The 17,022-nt window shown below is 36.0% G+C and overlaps 1 protein-coding gene across 2 annotated transcripts in view; it reads left to right on the top strand.

The window, feature by feature from the left end:
- Positions 1 to 16,292, top strand: part of NDST3 (N-deacetylase and N-sulfotransferase 3) — a 187,684-nt gene extending 171,392 nt beyond the window's left edge. For both annotated transcript variants that reach the window (XM_027543736.1, XM_027543737.1), the window contains exons 13-14: positions 7,275 to 7,377; positions 13,546 to 16,292. In XM_027543736.1, the coding sequence (XP_027399537.1) occupies positions 7,275 to 7,377; positions 13,546 to 13,665 (223 nt within the window). In that variant the 3' untranslated portion in view covers positions 13,666 to 16,292. The remainder of the gene's footprint in view (positions 1 to 7,274; positions 7,378 to 13,545) is intronic.
- The last annotated feature ends 730 nt before the right edge of the window (positions 16,293 to 17,022 follow it).

Here is a 17,022-nt window from a genome sequence, read left to right as displayed (position 1 = left end):
TCTTTGGGACTGGAATGAAAACTGACCTTTTCCAGTCTTGTGGCCACTGCTGAGTTTTCCAAATTTGCTGGCATATTGAGTGCAGCACTTTCACAGCATCATCTGTTAGGATTTAAAATAACTCAACTGGAATTCCATCACCTCCACCTGCTTTGTTTGTAGTGATGCTTCCTAAGGCCTACTTGACTTCACATTCCAGAATGTCTGGCTCTAGGTGAGTGATCATGCCATCATGGTTATCTGGGTCATGATGATCTTTTTTGTATAGTTCTTCTGTGTATTCTTGCCACCTCTTCTTAATATCGTCTACTTCTGTTAGGTCCATACCATTTCTGTCCTTTATTGTCCCCATCTTTGCAAGAAATATTCCCTTGGTATCTCTAATTTTCTTGAAGAGATCTCTAGTCTTTCCCATTCTGTTGTTTTACTCTATTTCTTTGCATTGATCACTGAGAAGGCTTTCATATCTCTCCTTGCTATTCTTTGGAACTCTGCATTCAGATGGGTATTCTGCATTCTTTCCTTTTCTCCTTTACTTTTGACTTTGCTTCTTTTCACAGCTATTTGTAAGGCCTCCTCAGACAACTATTTGTCCTTTTGCATTTCTTTTTTTGGGGATGGTCTTGATCACTGATTCCTGTACAATGTCACGAACCTGTATATTACATGAACAGTGGAAGTGAGATTCAAGGGATTAGATCTGATAGACACAGTGCCTGAAGAACTATGGACAGAGGTTTGTGAAATCAACTATACTTCAATTAAATAAATAAATATAAATGTGATATATACATCCAATGGAATACTATTCACTAATTAAAACAGGATAAATTTTTAAATACACTAAAAATAAATAAGTAAAAATAAAAGAATTCCCCTCCAGACACACTGTCACTATGCACAATAAATGTATAATGATAATGATATTCAAATTAAAATCACATCAAAATACCACTAGAATAGCTATAATCCAAAAGACAATACCAAATATTGGCACAAATGTGGAGAAATTGGTAACCTCATATACTTCTGATAGAAATGTACAGCCACTTCAGAAAAGCAGTTTTACAGTTTCGTAAAAATTAAACAAAAGTTTACAAGTAATCCAATGCCATGCCTACGAATCTACCCCAAAAGAAATGAAAACCTTTGTTCACAAAGAATTGTTCACAGCAGCATTATTCATAATAACCAAAAGCTGGAACCAGTCTGGTAAATAGATTTAAGAAAATTTGGCATATCCACACAATTCAGTATTCATTCATGAAAATAACAATGCAATGTAAAGACATTTCAAACAGCCTTGCACCTAAGTATAATCTGAATGTTCCCTGGAATTCACTTGCCCAAGGGTAAGATGAGGGTCACATTTTCATTAACAAAGAGAATGTTACCATTTGGAAGCTGAGTCATTGGAGAATCTTGATAGTCCCTGCCCACAAGTCTCTTCCAGTTATTTCTAGACATCCCCAGGTGATATCAATATTTCACACAAACTTAAGTACCAGTCCATTCTTGTTTTATTCTAAATTTAATTCAACAAAGATTTGTTGAATGACAATATTATGTCATGACTCTGGGAACACAATGATAAAGTCACCTTACCTCCAGGGAGGGGTAAACATGGAGAAACACTAAACAACACTTAATTTTTCTCCAAAACATTCCTAGCCAGTACTGCTTCCCACATGAAATGACTAGCTGCCAGTGCCTACATGGAAAGGTTGTTTCCTTGGTGTTCTACCAGATATTAGTGGTCCTGAGGGACGCTGCTGGTATTATAAAAAGACTGGAATAAGATCTTTCTAACACCATACACAAAAATTAACTCAAAATGGATTAAAGATCTCAACGTAAGACCAGAAACTATAAAACTCCTAGAGGAGATCATAGGCAAAACACTCTCCGACATACATCACAGCAGGATCCTCTATGACCCACCTCCCAGAATATTGGAAATAAAAGCAAAAATAAACAAATGGGATCTAATTAACCTTAAAAGCTTCTGCACAACAAAGGAAACTATTAGCAAGGTGAAAAGACAGCCTTCAGAATGGGAGAAAATAATAGCAAATGAAGCAACGGACAAACAACTAATCTCAAAAATATACAAGCAACTCCTACAGCTCAACTCCAGAAAAATAAATGACCCAATCAAAAAATGGGCCAAAGAACTAAATAGACATTTCTCCAAAGAAGACATACAGATGGCTAACAAACACATGAAAAGATGCTCAACATCACTCATTATCAGAGAAATGCAAATCAAACCACTATGAGGTACCATTTCACGCCAGTCAGAATGGCTGCAATCCATAAGTCTACAAGCAATAAATGCTGGAGAGGGTGTGGAGAAAAGGGAACTCTTTTACACTGTTGGTGGGAATGCAAACTAGTACAGCCACTATGGAGAACAGTGTGGAGATTCCTTAAAAAACTGGAAATAGAACTGCCTTATGATCCAGCAATCCCACTGCTGGGCATACACACTGAGGAAACCAGAAGGGAAAGAGACACGAGTACCCCAATGTTCATCGCAGCACTGTTTATAATAGCCAGGACATGGAAGCAACCTAGATGCCCATCAGCAGATGAATGGATAAGAAAGCTGTGGTACATATACACAATGGAGTATTACTCAGCCATTAAAAAGAATACAATTGAATCAGTTCTAATGAGGTGGATGAAACTGGAACCTATTATACAGAGTGAAGTAAGCCAGAAAGAAAAACAACAATACAGTATACTAATGCATATATATGGAATTTAGAAAGATGGTAACAATAACCCTGTGTACGAGACAGCAAAAGAGACACTGATGTATAGATCAATCTTATGGACTCTGTGGGAGAGAGAGAGGGTGGGGAGATTTGGGAGAATAGCTTTGAAACATGTATAATATCATGTATGAAACGAGTCGCCAGTCCAGGTTCGATGCACAGTAGTGGATGCTTGGGGCTGGTGCACTGGGATCGACCCAGAGGGAGGGTAGGGGAGGGAGGAGGGTGGAGGGTTCAGGATGGGGAACGCGGGTATACCTGTGGCAGATTCATTTTGATATTTGGCAAAACTAATACAATATTGTAAAGTTTAAAAATAAAATTTAAAAAAAATTAAAAAAAAAAAAAGATCTTTCTCCATCTCTGTCAAGCTTCTTCACTTGGGATCTGAATTGCTTACAAGGTCCTTCATCAGCATCAGTCCCTCACCTTCTCAGGCAACCTGAAAAATAATATGATCTTCCTTCACCTTCCTCTCCTTTTTGTTTCCACTATGATACACTTATACCACTGCCTGTGAACTTATGCATATAGATGTCTGGGCTAGGTGTCAGCTGCACAGACACATATTTTTCTCAGTGAAGTCTAGCATGACAGCTCACTGCATGAGATGTAATCAATTACCAGAAGTGAAAGAAAACCTATTTTTATTTTGATTTTTAATTTTAATACATGTGAAGTTTAATGTTCCTTAAAGAAACATTATATCAGAAGCTGCTCATTTTAATATAAGGTATGTGAATGACCTGGAGAAGGCAATGGCACCCCACTCCAGTACTCTTGCCTGGAAAATCCCATGGACGGAGGAGCCTGGTGGGCTGCAGTCCATGGGGTCGCGAAGAGTCGGACACGACTGTGCGACTTCACTTTCACTTTTCCCTTTCATGCATTGGAGAAGGAAATGGCAACCCACTCCAGTGTTCTTGCCTGGAGAATCCCAGGGATGGAGGAGCCTGGTGGGCTGCCGTCTGTGGGGTCACACAGAGTTGGACACGACTGAAGTGACTTAGTAGCAGCAGCAGCATGTGTATGACCCAGGCATGTATCTACAGTTAGGTATATTAACAACAACAACAACAAAAACGTGTAATAATAGCAGGCCTGAATGAGTCAGAGTTCAATTATGGAAATTACTAATGACAAAATGTTAATGAAAAATGCTATATCAATAGCAGACTTTCAGAAATGTTGTATTAAAGCTTCCCAGCTTTCATGTATAGATTATTTCAATCATAGTCCTTATTTTTTAATGATTTACTTTATTGAAGTTAGTTGATTTATTAATGCTCTCCTTTCTTATACCTTTGAGTATGAAACTAATTTTTTCAGTTGCCTTACAGATTCAAACAAGAAAATAAGCAACATGGAGACATATCATGTTGTGTCCTGATCCCACACAATCACTTTTTTAACTTTTTAAATAATTTTTAAAAATTTAATTAGTTGCCAAGGCATGTGGAATCTCCCTGAACCAGGGATCAAACCCATGTGTACCCTGCATTGACATGTGGATTCTTAACCACTGGATCCTCAGGAAGTCCACATAATCACTTTAATAATGACTGAAATGGGCTTTGCACAAGCAGATGTGAGTAATCCTGTAGTGTCTCTAATACCCAAGCAGTGCAGATAGAGAGATATAGGTTTGCCTTCTTCTCACAGATGTGTATTTGGCCTTTGGCATAGAGGGTAAAGCATCTGCCTGCAATGCAGGAGACCTGGGTTCAATCCCTGGGTCGGGAAGCCATAGGGCTATAGTTACAAAGTTTACAAGATTAGCTACAAAGACTACTCTCTAAATCACACATTCAATCCCAATATAATTTTAAATCAGGTCTATTAATGTGTACTTTACATATAATAAAGTTCACCCATTTTAATTGTACAGTTTGATGAATTTTGACAAACATGTATACACCATCACAAAGAGAAAGAAAGAAGTTTTAAGTTTTTTAAAGAAAAAAGTTTTCTCATGCTCTCTTGCAGTCAATCTTTTCCCCTCTTCCACTTCCTCACTTAGCATAATACTTCTGACATTCCTCCATGATGTTATATCATCAGTAATTGGGGTTTTTTATTGTTACATAGTACTCCATTTTATGGATATAGCACAATTTATTTATCATTTTGCCAGTTGATAGACATAAGGTTGTTTCCATTTGGGGACTACTGTGAACAAAGCTACTATGAACATTTGTGTATAGATCTTTGTATGGACATATATTTTCATTTCTTTTTGGGTAAATACTTAGAAATGGGATTAGTGGGTTGTAAAGTAATTACATATTCAACTTTATAAGAAATTTTCCAAAGTGGCTGTAATATCTTTAAATTTCTCTAACAAAGTTTAGCAGTTCTAGCTGTTCCACATCTTTGTCAGTGCTTGGTATTGGCCTTTTTAAATTAAGTCATTCTAGTATCTAGTGATATTTCATTTGTGATTTTTAATTTGTATTTTCTTAATGACTAACAATATTGAGCAAACTTGCATTTGTTTATTGATCATCTATGTTTTTTTGATGAAGTGTCTATTCCAATCTTTTATTTCAGTTTTTACTGATAATGTCATTTTTATTGAGTTCAGTTGTGTATTCTGAATATAAGTCCTTTATTAGATATACATTTTATAAATATTTTTGCCCAACCTGTGGTTTCTCCTTTCATTTTCTTGAGTATTTTAGAAAAGCAAAATTTTAAATTTTGATGTATTCAAAATTATCATTATTCTTTTACCATTCTTCCTAAGAAATCTTTGCCTAAACAAAGGTACAAAAATTTTATATGTGTTTTTCCCTATGTTTACTTCCAGAATTCTTGTAGTTTAGCTCTTAGATTTAGGTTTTATAACCCATTTCAAGTTAATTTTCATATACAGTGTGAGATTAGGATTGATATTCATATTTTCCGTATAGATATCCAATTTTTCCAGTTCCATTTGCTTAAAAGACTGTTTCTAGATTCTATTTTGTTCACTGATCCATTGGTTCCAGTACTACATAGGCTTTATTATTGTGGCATTATCGTAAATCTTGAAATAAAATACTATGAGATCTCCAGCTTTGATCTCCTCTTTCAAATTGTTTTGGCTTGTTTAAAACAAATTGTTAGCTTTTATTTCCATATACATTTTATAATCATCTTTTTAATTTCCACCCAAAAAAGTCCACTGGAATTTTGATTGAACTCACACTGAATCTCTAGATAAATCTGGAGATAATTGATATTTTTAAAAATATTTAGTCTTCTGATCTGTGAATATGGTACAGCTTTTCTTTTGTTTGTGTCTTCTGTAATTTCTCTTAACATATGTTGTCAGTGCACAGATCTTGCACATATTTTGTGTTAAATTTATCCCTAGGTATTTCATGTTTTATGCTAAATTAAATGTGTTTTTATTTTGATTTCCAGTTGTTCACTGTTAACACTATAATTTTAAGAAAGACCTAGATACAGCATTCTGAGTGGTCCTAAATGATAATAATTTCTAATGAAGAAGAAATTATAGCAATAGAATCACTGAATAACTAAAGCAAGTGAGAGAATCATGAATACTGTTAGCAGTCACTTTTATAGTCAAGCATGGAAATTACTATATATTCATAATGAATGATAATACAAAGCATAACCAGAGACCAGTAAAGAAGAAAAGGCCCTGGACCTGGAGTCAGGAGGCCCAGACTTGAGTTGTCACCTGCATACTTAAAAAGTACATAGTCCAAGATAGATAAACTTCGACGAACATTTCCTTCTTTCTCATTTTTTATTCAACTAACAGTTGGTGAGTGTTCACAAAGAGCCAAACACTAAGCTAAGTGCCACTAAATGGGACAAATGCTATACTCCATATCATTAAGGAGTTATAAGGAAAGCTCAAATGAAAAAGAGTTGTATGAAATATCTTAGTATACTAAAATATAATGTGCTTCTATGATTTTTATTATAATTATACCATAAAATCTTCATTTATAAGTGTTATTACTTTAATACAGAGCTCATAGCAAAATAAGAAAGTGTCTCTGGAAAAAAAAATTAAATGGATTATAGCTAGATAATTCTAAAAGTAATCACTCCATGACACACCCAAACCCTATCTCTTCTATTAACCTGTAATCAAATGATAAAAGTACTATGTAAACCCACAGATATGGATGAAGCCTGATGTGTCATTTTTAAACCCTGCAAAAGGAAAGAATGGGCTTGAAACTTATAAAACTTTTCTTTCCAGATGAAGGAGGTAGGCTTATTAATTTCTATTAATAGGAGACCTTCTGCTGACAGTTTTTCTATTAGAAATCTGGCAAACTCACAGAGATGACAGATGGACTGAGAATTCAGAAGTATGCCAAAAGACTTTATGTAAAGTGATGTAGTCAAAAAATATGCCAGTTTCCTCAGTTATAGATTAATATCCAAACTAAAATATCCCATGTTTTTGGTCAGCATATTATATTAGTTGCTCAAAAACTACTATTTTGCTCTTTGTATCTTTTTAAGGTTTGATTCTCATAAAGGTTTCTGGTGTCAGTTACTGGAAGAAGGTAAAACAAAATGCCTTGGAAAGAGCAAAGGAAGAAAATACCCTCCAATGGATCCTGATGTAAGTATAGAGCTTAAAAATACAAACTAAATAAGCAAAATGATACATAAAAATATATCTTTTATTAGAAAAATGATTAAAATAAAAAATTCACTTTCTAAAAATAAAAAGCAACATTTGGATTGGATGCATCCTGCTTGCTTGTTTTGATTTTTCCAGTGATATATTACCTGTCATGTGAAAATAAAGGCCAACAATAGAATTTGCCATTTGGAATCAGAACAAAGAAGGCAACATCTCATTCCAAAAAGAGATACATTCACAGAAATTTTAGCACTAAAAATATTAACTGAAACCAGGGCAGGAAATATATCAACTGGAAATTAAAAATAGGACCAAAGATTTTATTTTCACTAAGTCACTCTGTAGTGGTAAATGTGGCCTGCATAATAATATTAACTACTGGTATACTAAGTTTTGAAGTGCTAATATGATAATAAGATTAAAAAATTAATATATTTCCCAAATATGTAACATACTAGCAGATAATTTAGGCTCTGGAGAATGGAGACACCCACAGTTTGCCATAGACATGTAGCATGTCATGTTTGTTCTGTTCCAAATGGTGCCATGGCCATGGTGGCCACTTAAAGATACAGTTTTCCCACTTTGTTGGCCCTATATTTCCACTTTAAAGCTTCCTATACATATATTAAAATTTATTAATACTTTGATTTCATAATCAGTCCAGTGAATGTGCAGTTTGGACATAAGAATGCAAGTAGATTGATTTTATTAAAAAAAATAACTAACTCAAAAATTAAAACATTTGAGACTGTTTTCCCACAACGTTTAATATATTATGGTAACTAAGAATCCTACAGTGGTCTGAGAATCCTAACGTGGTCTGAACTTATCTGAATCCTTTTTAATTCTTGAAGACTTTCAGGACCATTTATTTTTTATTCCAATCTGATAGAGACAGAGCTTTGTCCTCACTAAGCTCATAATTAAATTCTACCTAAAAGACATTCTGGGGGTTCTTTTGATAAACAAAGGGTACTCTCAGAGCTACAGTTTTCTTTGGTGGATTATTAAAATATACCTTCAGTGCACTGTGAAAACAGCACACATATTCAAGGGTGATTTCCATAGCATTTCAAGACGGCAATATAAAATGTTTCATTTTCATGTATGTCAAAGCTATTTCTCTGTATAGTCATTGAAACTAAAACATTTAAGACACTGTAGAACATCTTTCTTAGCATTTTATTTTACTCCCATCAAACATATACTGAGACATGATATTAAATTCATGGTAGAGAAAGATTAAAAATCTAAAACTTTTCAGGATATCACTAGTTCCATACTTCTCAATAAGGTTTCTATGTAATACATTCCTAAGATGTTTTTTCTCAAACACCTCTGACATCAGATATGTGAGTTTTTCCATACCAAGCAATTCTGTAATTTTCTGCAGACACCAGGTAGGTGTCCTATAATTTAATCCAATTCTGACACCAACTACCCAGGGTTAAGTACAGTCCCCTCAGATTAAGGGCTCAGTCCCACAAAACTGCCAGGTTATTCACACATCTGTCCAACTTGGCTACAAATCAGGGTTCCCAAGAATTCCTCCCCAGGTTTTATAATTTGATGTAATGACTCACATGCCCCAGAAATACTTTACTTCCTATTATTATAAATGGAGAGGTACACAGGACAAGGTCCAGAAGGGTCCTGAGCACCAGAGCTTCTCCTCTAGCAACCAGCCCCCGTCTGAAGCTATCTAGGGACCCATACGAGTCACTTCATTAGCATAAACTTGGGCAAAGTTTAAAGGAACTTACTGTATATAACAAAAGACACTCTTTTCACCCCTGTAACTCAGGAAATTACAAGGGTCTTAGGAGCTCTCTGCCGGAACCAGAGTCATTATTTGAGGGAGTAGGGTGGCTGACTTCATACAGAAATGCCCAGACAGGAGGCGAGAGAAAGGCATCTTTCCTGGAGGTAATGAAAACACAAATGCGTAGAACAGATTCGAGTAGGCAGTACTGTCACCACACTGCTTGCTTCTCCTTCTACTACAGAAAACACACCAGTACCCTTCCCCACAAGTATCACCGAAACATCACAGGATACATTTGATCCTGGAAATTACGATCTGGCGGATTATTAGGCTTCCACTTTGGCTTTGTTTATCAAAATATATTATAGGAAAGGAATAAAAGCTGACATTTTGAATGAACCACTGAGTCAATTACCTCTCCAAATCAAAAGCACTTGATAGTTTGTTTAATAATAGTCCAATAAACAACCTGTTACTGGATTTATTATATGATTTCTTCTTTGATCATGTTTTATATTATAGAAGTATACATTATTATTCCTTTTATTACATTAATTTCCTGTGGGTTTGCATGAAATGGACTATATTGGCATACATTAGCATATATTCTATCTGATTTGCCATCTAAAATAGTACCCTTTCTGAACACTCATCAGATAACAATGTATGTAAATTCTGCATATCACTGAATTCTGTCCTAGTAATTTGTGGCCTGAACATATTAGACTCTCAAATAGGACATGTTGTACTTTACAAATCTCTTATCGGTTATCTTGCCATAGGAGGGAGCAGAAGAAGAAGGGGTACTTGATTATGGGGACCAACATACTCACTTAATAGGGCACAGGACAAGGGTTTGGCTGCTAATACAGGCTGTCAGGTTTGAAAATAATGCCAAAAAAGCCAATACATTGAGATGTAGTTGAGATAATCCTCCATATCAGGAGGTACGATACTGATATGAAACCCCAAGGGAATGTAGGAAGAATGTGGATCTCAGGAGGTTCAATTCTAAAGTTAGTGGAGATGCTGGAGAATCCTTTGTCACATGGGAAATACTGGGGAGCAAGCTGGCAGGATGTAGGCAGTCCCAGGCTGCTGTTGCCCCAGGAAGAGGAGCAATGCAAAGGGAGATGTTAGGAGAGAATGGTGGGGAAGCCTCTACACAAAGGCCTCGGGCTCAGCCCTGGATTCCAGGTCTGGCTGGCAGCAGAGGAGGCACAGAATGATCAGACCCCCAGACAGAGGATCTGGGAATATGTTTTGTCTCCACCTTTCTCTGGCCAGGGTATGCTAACTGGGCCTGTCGGTGGTTTTAGAGCTGATGACTGAGGAGACCCAAAACAGAGAGAAGCAGGGAGATTGACACATGAGCCACACAAAGGTTTGGGTTCTCCCTTGATGGCAGTGATGGTTACAGTACAACACAAATGTTCAGTCTTGTTCCAGTGATCGTAATTCCTGCAAAAACCACTATGTTACATTGAAGTTATCAACATAAAATGACATGTTTTTCGATGGCATTTAAGATGGGGTACCAGACATGATATTTTAAGAGAACAGCAGAATAAGATAAGATTAATTTAAAATTAATCTTTTAAAGATTCAACTGAACAGAAACCCTCAGAATAATAAAGTGGAGAGGTACAGATGAAGATCCAGAAACCCACCCTCCATGACATTCCCAACCACAGTCATTTGAACTCTATATAAATCCCACTAAACACCACCTTACAACACAGCACTTTCCATTTCTTACAATTTCAATTATTAAAATATTTTCCTTTATTAAAGGGAAATCTACATCCTTGTAAATCAGGATAGTTTTCAAGGCATTCCTTTCCTTCCTTGGGTCAAATAGTGCAAATATATCAGGTTATGGGTTTACCTGATTTACCTGCTGTATTTTTAAGGTTTACCACAGTACTGTTTTAACAGTGAGTATTTTGTGTATGCTTTAAAAGTGCTCTTAAGAAAATATCATCTTCAAATTCTACATGTAAATTAATGATGACAAAAGAGTGTTTTATTTTATAGATTTATCAAGCCAACTCTTGCTCCAAAGCCAGAACGGTTTTAATAGAGCATAATACTGGAACCAATCAGTTGTTACAGCTATATTTCTAAACTCAATCTAGCTATTTGAACATTTAATTCTGCACAAATAAACCACATGTTTAATACAAAAGCCTTTCCCTAGTGAAAACATTTATGTGTTTGGACTGTGTATTTTGATGAACAGAGTCACTACGTTTTGTTGTTCAGCCACTAAGTCATATCTGACTCTTTGTAACTCCATAGACTGCAGCACACCCCAGTCCTCTGTCCTCCACTATCTCCTGGAGTTTGCTCAAATTCATGTCCATTGAGTCAGTGAAAATATCCAACCATCTTATCCTCTGCCACTCCCTTCTACTTTTGCCTTCAATTCTTCTCAGCATCAGGGTCTGTATCAATGAGTCAGCTCTTTTGCATCAGGTGGCCAAAGTGGTGGAGCTTCAGCTTCAGCATCAGTCCTTCCAGTGAATATTCAGGGGTTGATTTCCTTTAGGATTGACTGGTTTAATCTCCTTGCTGTCCAAGGGACTCTCAAGAGTATTTTCTGGCACTACAGTTCAAAAGCTTCACTTCTTCAGCACTCAGCTTTCTTTATGGTCCAACTCTCACATCCATACATGACTACTGGAAAAACCATAGCTTTGACTAGACGGACCTTCCAGATGTTTTTTCTAGAACTCACTTGCTTTCTCCGTGATCCGGCAAATGTTGGCAATTTGATCTCTGGTTCCTCTGCTTTTTCTAAATCCAGTTTGTACATCTGGAAGTTCTCAATTCACGTACTGCTGAAGCCTAGCTTGAAGGACTTTGAGCATAACCTTACTAACATGTGAAATGAGGATAACTGTACAGTAGTTTGAACATTCTTTGGCATTGCCTTTCTTTGGGATTGGAATGAAAACTGACCTTGTCCAGTGGCTACTGCTGAGTTTTCCAAATTTGCTGACATGTTGAGTGCAGCACTTTAACAGCATCATCTTTTAGGATTTGAAATAACTCAGCTGAAATTCCATCACTTCCACTAGCTTTGTTCATAGTAGTGCTTCCTAAGGTCCACCTGACTTCACATTCCAGGACGTCCAGCTCTAGGTGAGTGACCACATCATCGTGGTTATCTGGGTCATTAAGAACTTTCTTGTATAGTTCTGTGTATTCCTGCCACTTCTTCTTAATCTCTCTCCTTAAGTCCTTACCGTTTCTGTCCTTTATCATGCCCGTCCTGGCATGAAATGTTCCCTTGAGATCTCCAATTTTCTTGATGATATCACTAGTCTTCCCCATCCTATTGTTTTCCTCTATTTCCTCTATTTAACAAGACCTTCTTATCTCTCCTTGCTCTTCTCTGGAACTCTGCATTCAGATGGGTATATCATTCCCTTTCTCCCTTGCCTTTCACTTCTATTCTTTCCTCAGCTATTTGTAAAGCCTCCTCAAACAACCACTTCAGCTTCTTGCATTTCTTTTTCATTAGGATGGTTTTGGTCACTGCCTTGGGTACAATATTACAAACTTCCATCCATAGTTCTTCAGGCACTGTGTCTACCAGATCTAATCCCCTGAATATATTTGTTACTTCCACTATATAATCATAAGGGATTTGATTAGGATCAAAGCTGAATGGGCTAGTGGTTTTCCCTACTTTCTTCAGTTTAAGCATGAATTTTGCAATAAGGAGCTCATGATCTGAGCCACAGTCAGCTCCAGGTCTTGTTTTTGCTAACTGAATAGAGCTTCTCCATCTTTGGCTGCAAGGAACATAGTCAGTATGATTTCATCACCATCTGGTGATGTCCATATGTAGAGTCATCTTTTGAGTTATTGGAAATGCTATAACTAACATGTTCTCTTGACAGAACTCTGTTAGGTTTTGCCCTGTTTCATTTTGTACTTCAAGGCCAAACTTGCCTGTTATTCTGGGTATCTCTTGACGTCCTACTTTTGCATTTCAGTCCCCTGTGATGAAAAGGACATCTTTTTGGGGTGCTAGTTCTAGAAGGTGTAATAGGTTTTCATAGAACCAGTCAACTTCAGCTTCTTTGGCATCAGTGGTTGGGGCATAGACTTGGATTACTATGATACTGAATGATTTGCCTTGGAAACGAACCAAGATCATTCTGTCATTTTTGAGGCTGCACCCAAGTATTGTATTTTGGATTCTTTTGTTGACTATCTGGTGCTAAATAAATAGTCTGCATGCTTAAAATCAATTTTAAGCCACGTGTAAATATCTACAGATATAAATAAACATCATCAAAGTATATGAAGTATACTCCAACAAATAAAATTGAATGTCCTTGTATCTCCTCCTCCCACCTCAGAGCAGAGCATTTCTATCCAGCTACTATCGTGACCACAACGTGGAACTCTCCAAGCTGCTGCACAGACTGGGACAGCCTCTGCCATCTTGGCTGAGGCAGGAGCTGCAGAAAGTGAGATAGCACTGTGAGGAAGCGTGAGAATGCATCTCTGTGGAATGCTCACCTCTCCCAGAGCTTCCAGGAGCTACCAAAAGGTGGTTTAAAAATATACCTCTTCAAATGAGAAAAGAAAAACAAAGGTCTTTCCATGTGCTGGCACGTGGATGATTAGAAACAAAACTAAACTAAACTAAAAGTATTTGTTACAAGCCTTGAGGCCTATGGCCTTTCTCTTAACCCATATCTGAGCCTGTGGGGTTATTGGAGACTACTGTGCACTCATGTGTTAATCAATAGCAACCAATATAAATATCAAATACCAATGCAGAACTGTTCCATTTCGTAGTAATATTTACACTTTTATATATCAACTAAGATTATGTCTCTGTAGACTTTTAGGCTGCTGTTTGCCTGTAGAATGTTTTCTTATTCTTTGACTCTATAAAATGTCCTACAAAACAAAAAGTAAACATCACAATGTAGCATAAAGCGCCAGAGGCCTAATGCCCATGAAAACTGCTTGCAAAAATATAAAATCCACTGAAGTATTTAGAAAGAATTATAATTTACAATTTGTCCTAGATCAGAGAATGGTAAAGTTATATCTGAGCTTTATCTGCATCGAAAAAAAAAAGATAAGTGTTATAGAAGGAAAAAAGTGATTTTTCATCCACATAGTCTAGTGCATTTCTGTAAAAGTTTCCAATGTTTCTATCATTACATAATTATTATTCTGAAAGGTATGTTGTACCAGATATTGGATGGGAAATAGAAACACACTGAGTATACCAAAACAGTAAGAAGCAATATAAAGTGTCTGCTAAATCCTCTAAAAGCGAGAAATTGTAGGGGTCTGAAGATATCTGATTGACAACTTATGTCCCTTTGCTGTGAGCTGCAGATCAACTCGAGTAGTTCTCACTGGTTCTACAGAAATGTTTGCTCAGAATCTGAGGTCTATGTCATCTCCAGAAACAGACTGACTTTTTAATGTAAACAACTTTTTCTTAATGCTCCCAAGGGAAAAAACCTATTAACTGAAATCTAAGGACAGTTTCTCCAGATGATATGTTGGGTTATTTACGTTTAAATACAGAAAAATTACATTTTTTCAGATAATTCAAAATGAAATTGTATAATGCAGAGATCTGTGACAAAAAACAAATTAATGTAGGATTTTTAATCTCAGATTTGCAATGGTACAAGACAGAAAAAGATAATCAAAGCCCAGTGCCATTTTTTTAGAACATTTTATACATCACTTTCATGAAAGACAATAGAACACAGTTAAATTTATGGGTTATCTACTAAATTAAATGGGGAAAGTACCAAGATGAGCCAGGCATGGTTCTTAAAATATATTTTACACTTAAATTTTTAATGATTATATAATTAATAAAGTATTCCAAAAAGAAAAGAATGTCATGCTGATTTTCCTGTGCTTATATTTAGTTTTTAAATATACTATACACATAAGAAATTTAAGTAGTAAATAAATTCCTTGCTATAACTTTATAAGCTTTTATGAATGTTAATCAAAAGTATGATTAGAAAAAAAATTATGCCCAGTTTCATTATAATATGAAACTATTATGGCCATTATAATATGTGAAATTGAACTCTATCAACTATTCACTAATTAGAAAACAAATTTTGAGATACTTTCACTAACTATTCATTTCTAAAATTGTATTATATTAATTAAATGTTTTAAAGTTTTGTATACCCAAATGATAAGCCAATTTTTAAACAAACAAGCTATTAGCAGAAAGAATTAGACAAAGAACCAGATTTTAAGATCCCTGACAGTAAAAGCAAAATCAAAGTCATTTGGACAAAGATGGTAAAGTCAGTCTTCATGCTTACCACTACCTTTTACGAACAGCACATACCTAACATACTAGAAAATGAATATACTCTTTAATCGTCATTATTTTAAGAAAATTAGCTTAAGAGGGTCAAACATAGTGAGAACAGGCCCCAGGAGTTACATACGGTATTGTATTTTCATTTTGACAACACTTCTACTGATTTAAAAAAAAGAAAGGAAAAGAAAAACAATGCATTTACGCTCCAACGATGAGATGTGCATTTAAACTTCTAAACAAAGCTCCTAATGGTGTAATTCTGTCTGGGTAAACTGAGTCAACTAAACAGCTTACCCTTTAAGAAATGTCAAAAACACACTGGATGCTTGTGGGATGAAAGGAGAAATTTACTCATTCATAATATAGATATTATGCTACCTAGAGCAGCAAACCTTTGAAAGAAATTTTGATCACTCAGTGTATCTGGAAGACAACTCAAAATCTAGGGGACATGCACACTTACTACATTGGATGCTCTGGGTGGTTGTCATGTTCTTCTGAAAGTAACATAAATACAGATGGGGAAAGAAACAGATAATGTGATTTCAAACTAGCTTTGTATGGCATTCTTTTTTCATTGCTTAAAATATGAAACTTCCTCAGGAAGAAATGAAATGGTTATTTCAGTGTTTATAGCTATAATATTCTTGTCATTCACATTGAATGAAAATTAATGGAAACATTTTTTTTTCTGAGTTTTTTAAAATAAAAAAACTGGATATAATTCTGATAGTAGCATGGTACCTCATATGTACAACAATAAACTGTGATAAGAAAAGAGTTTGAGCCTGGTGATTTTAGGTAACAAAAAGGCATTTGTTTGATAGTTGGTGTTTGCCTGTGACCAAGTGGGAGGTGGTCATAGAACATAGATACCACTAATAAAATTCAAAATGGAGAGATGCATGGAAAACTTCCCAGGAAGACATGAGTTTTATTTTTAATGATATAACCTTAAACAGATCTTCTAATAAATATTAGTTAGTTTTTGTTTAGTTCTAGTAGATATAAAACATTTCCTAGGGTCACTCATGAGACCAGAAAGTGAGAAGGGCACACAGCTGTTACTTAACAGACTTGAAAACCTGAAGTATTAGCATCTCTTACTCCTAGTGCTCTGCTCTGCTCCCCACAAATCAGCTGCTTTCTTTAGAGCTTTATATGGAGAATCCCAGGGACGGGGGAGTCTGGCGGGAGAGTCGGACACGACTGAAGCGACTTAGCAGCAGCAGCAGCAGCAGCTAGTCTCTCTCTAATCGCCAGTCCAGGTTTGATGCAGGATACAGGATGCTTGGGGCTGGTGCACTGGGATGACCCAGAGGGATGGTATGGGGAGGGAGGTGGGAGGGGGGTTCAGGATGGGGAACAAGTATATACCCATGGTGGATTCATGTTGATGTGTGGCAAAACCAATACAATATTGTAAAGTAAGTTACCTCCAATTAAAATAAATAAATTTATTAAAAAAAATTAGCAAAACAGACCATCTCTGCAAAAAAAAAAAAAAAAG

This window comes from Bos indicus x Bos taurus, chromosome 6, assembly GCF_003369695.1.
Source record: "Bos indicus x Bos taurus breed Angus x Brahman F1 hybrid chromosome 6, Bos_hybrid_MaternalHap_v2.0, whole genome shotgun sequence".
Classification (NCBI taxonomy): domain Eukaryota; kingdom Metazoa; phylum Chordata; class Mammalia; order Artiodactyla; family Bovidae; genus Bos; species Bos indicus x Bos taurus.
Note: the sequence above shows the minus strand (reverse complement) of the source record. Positions and strands in the feature narration are given on the sequence as shown.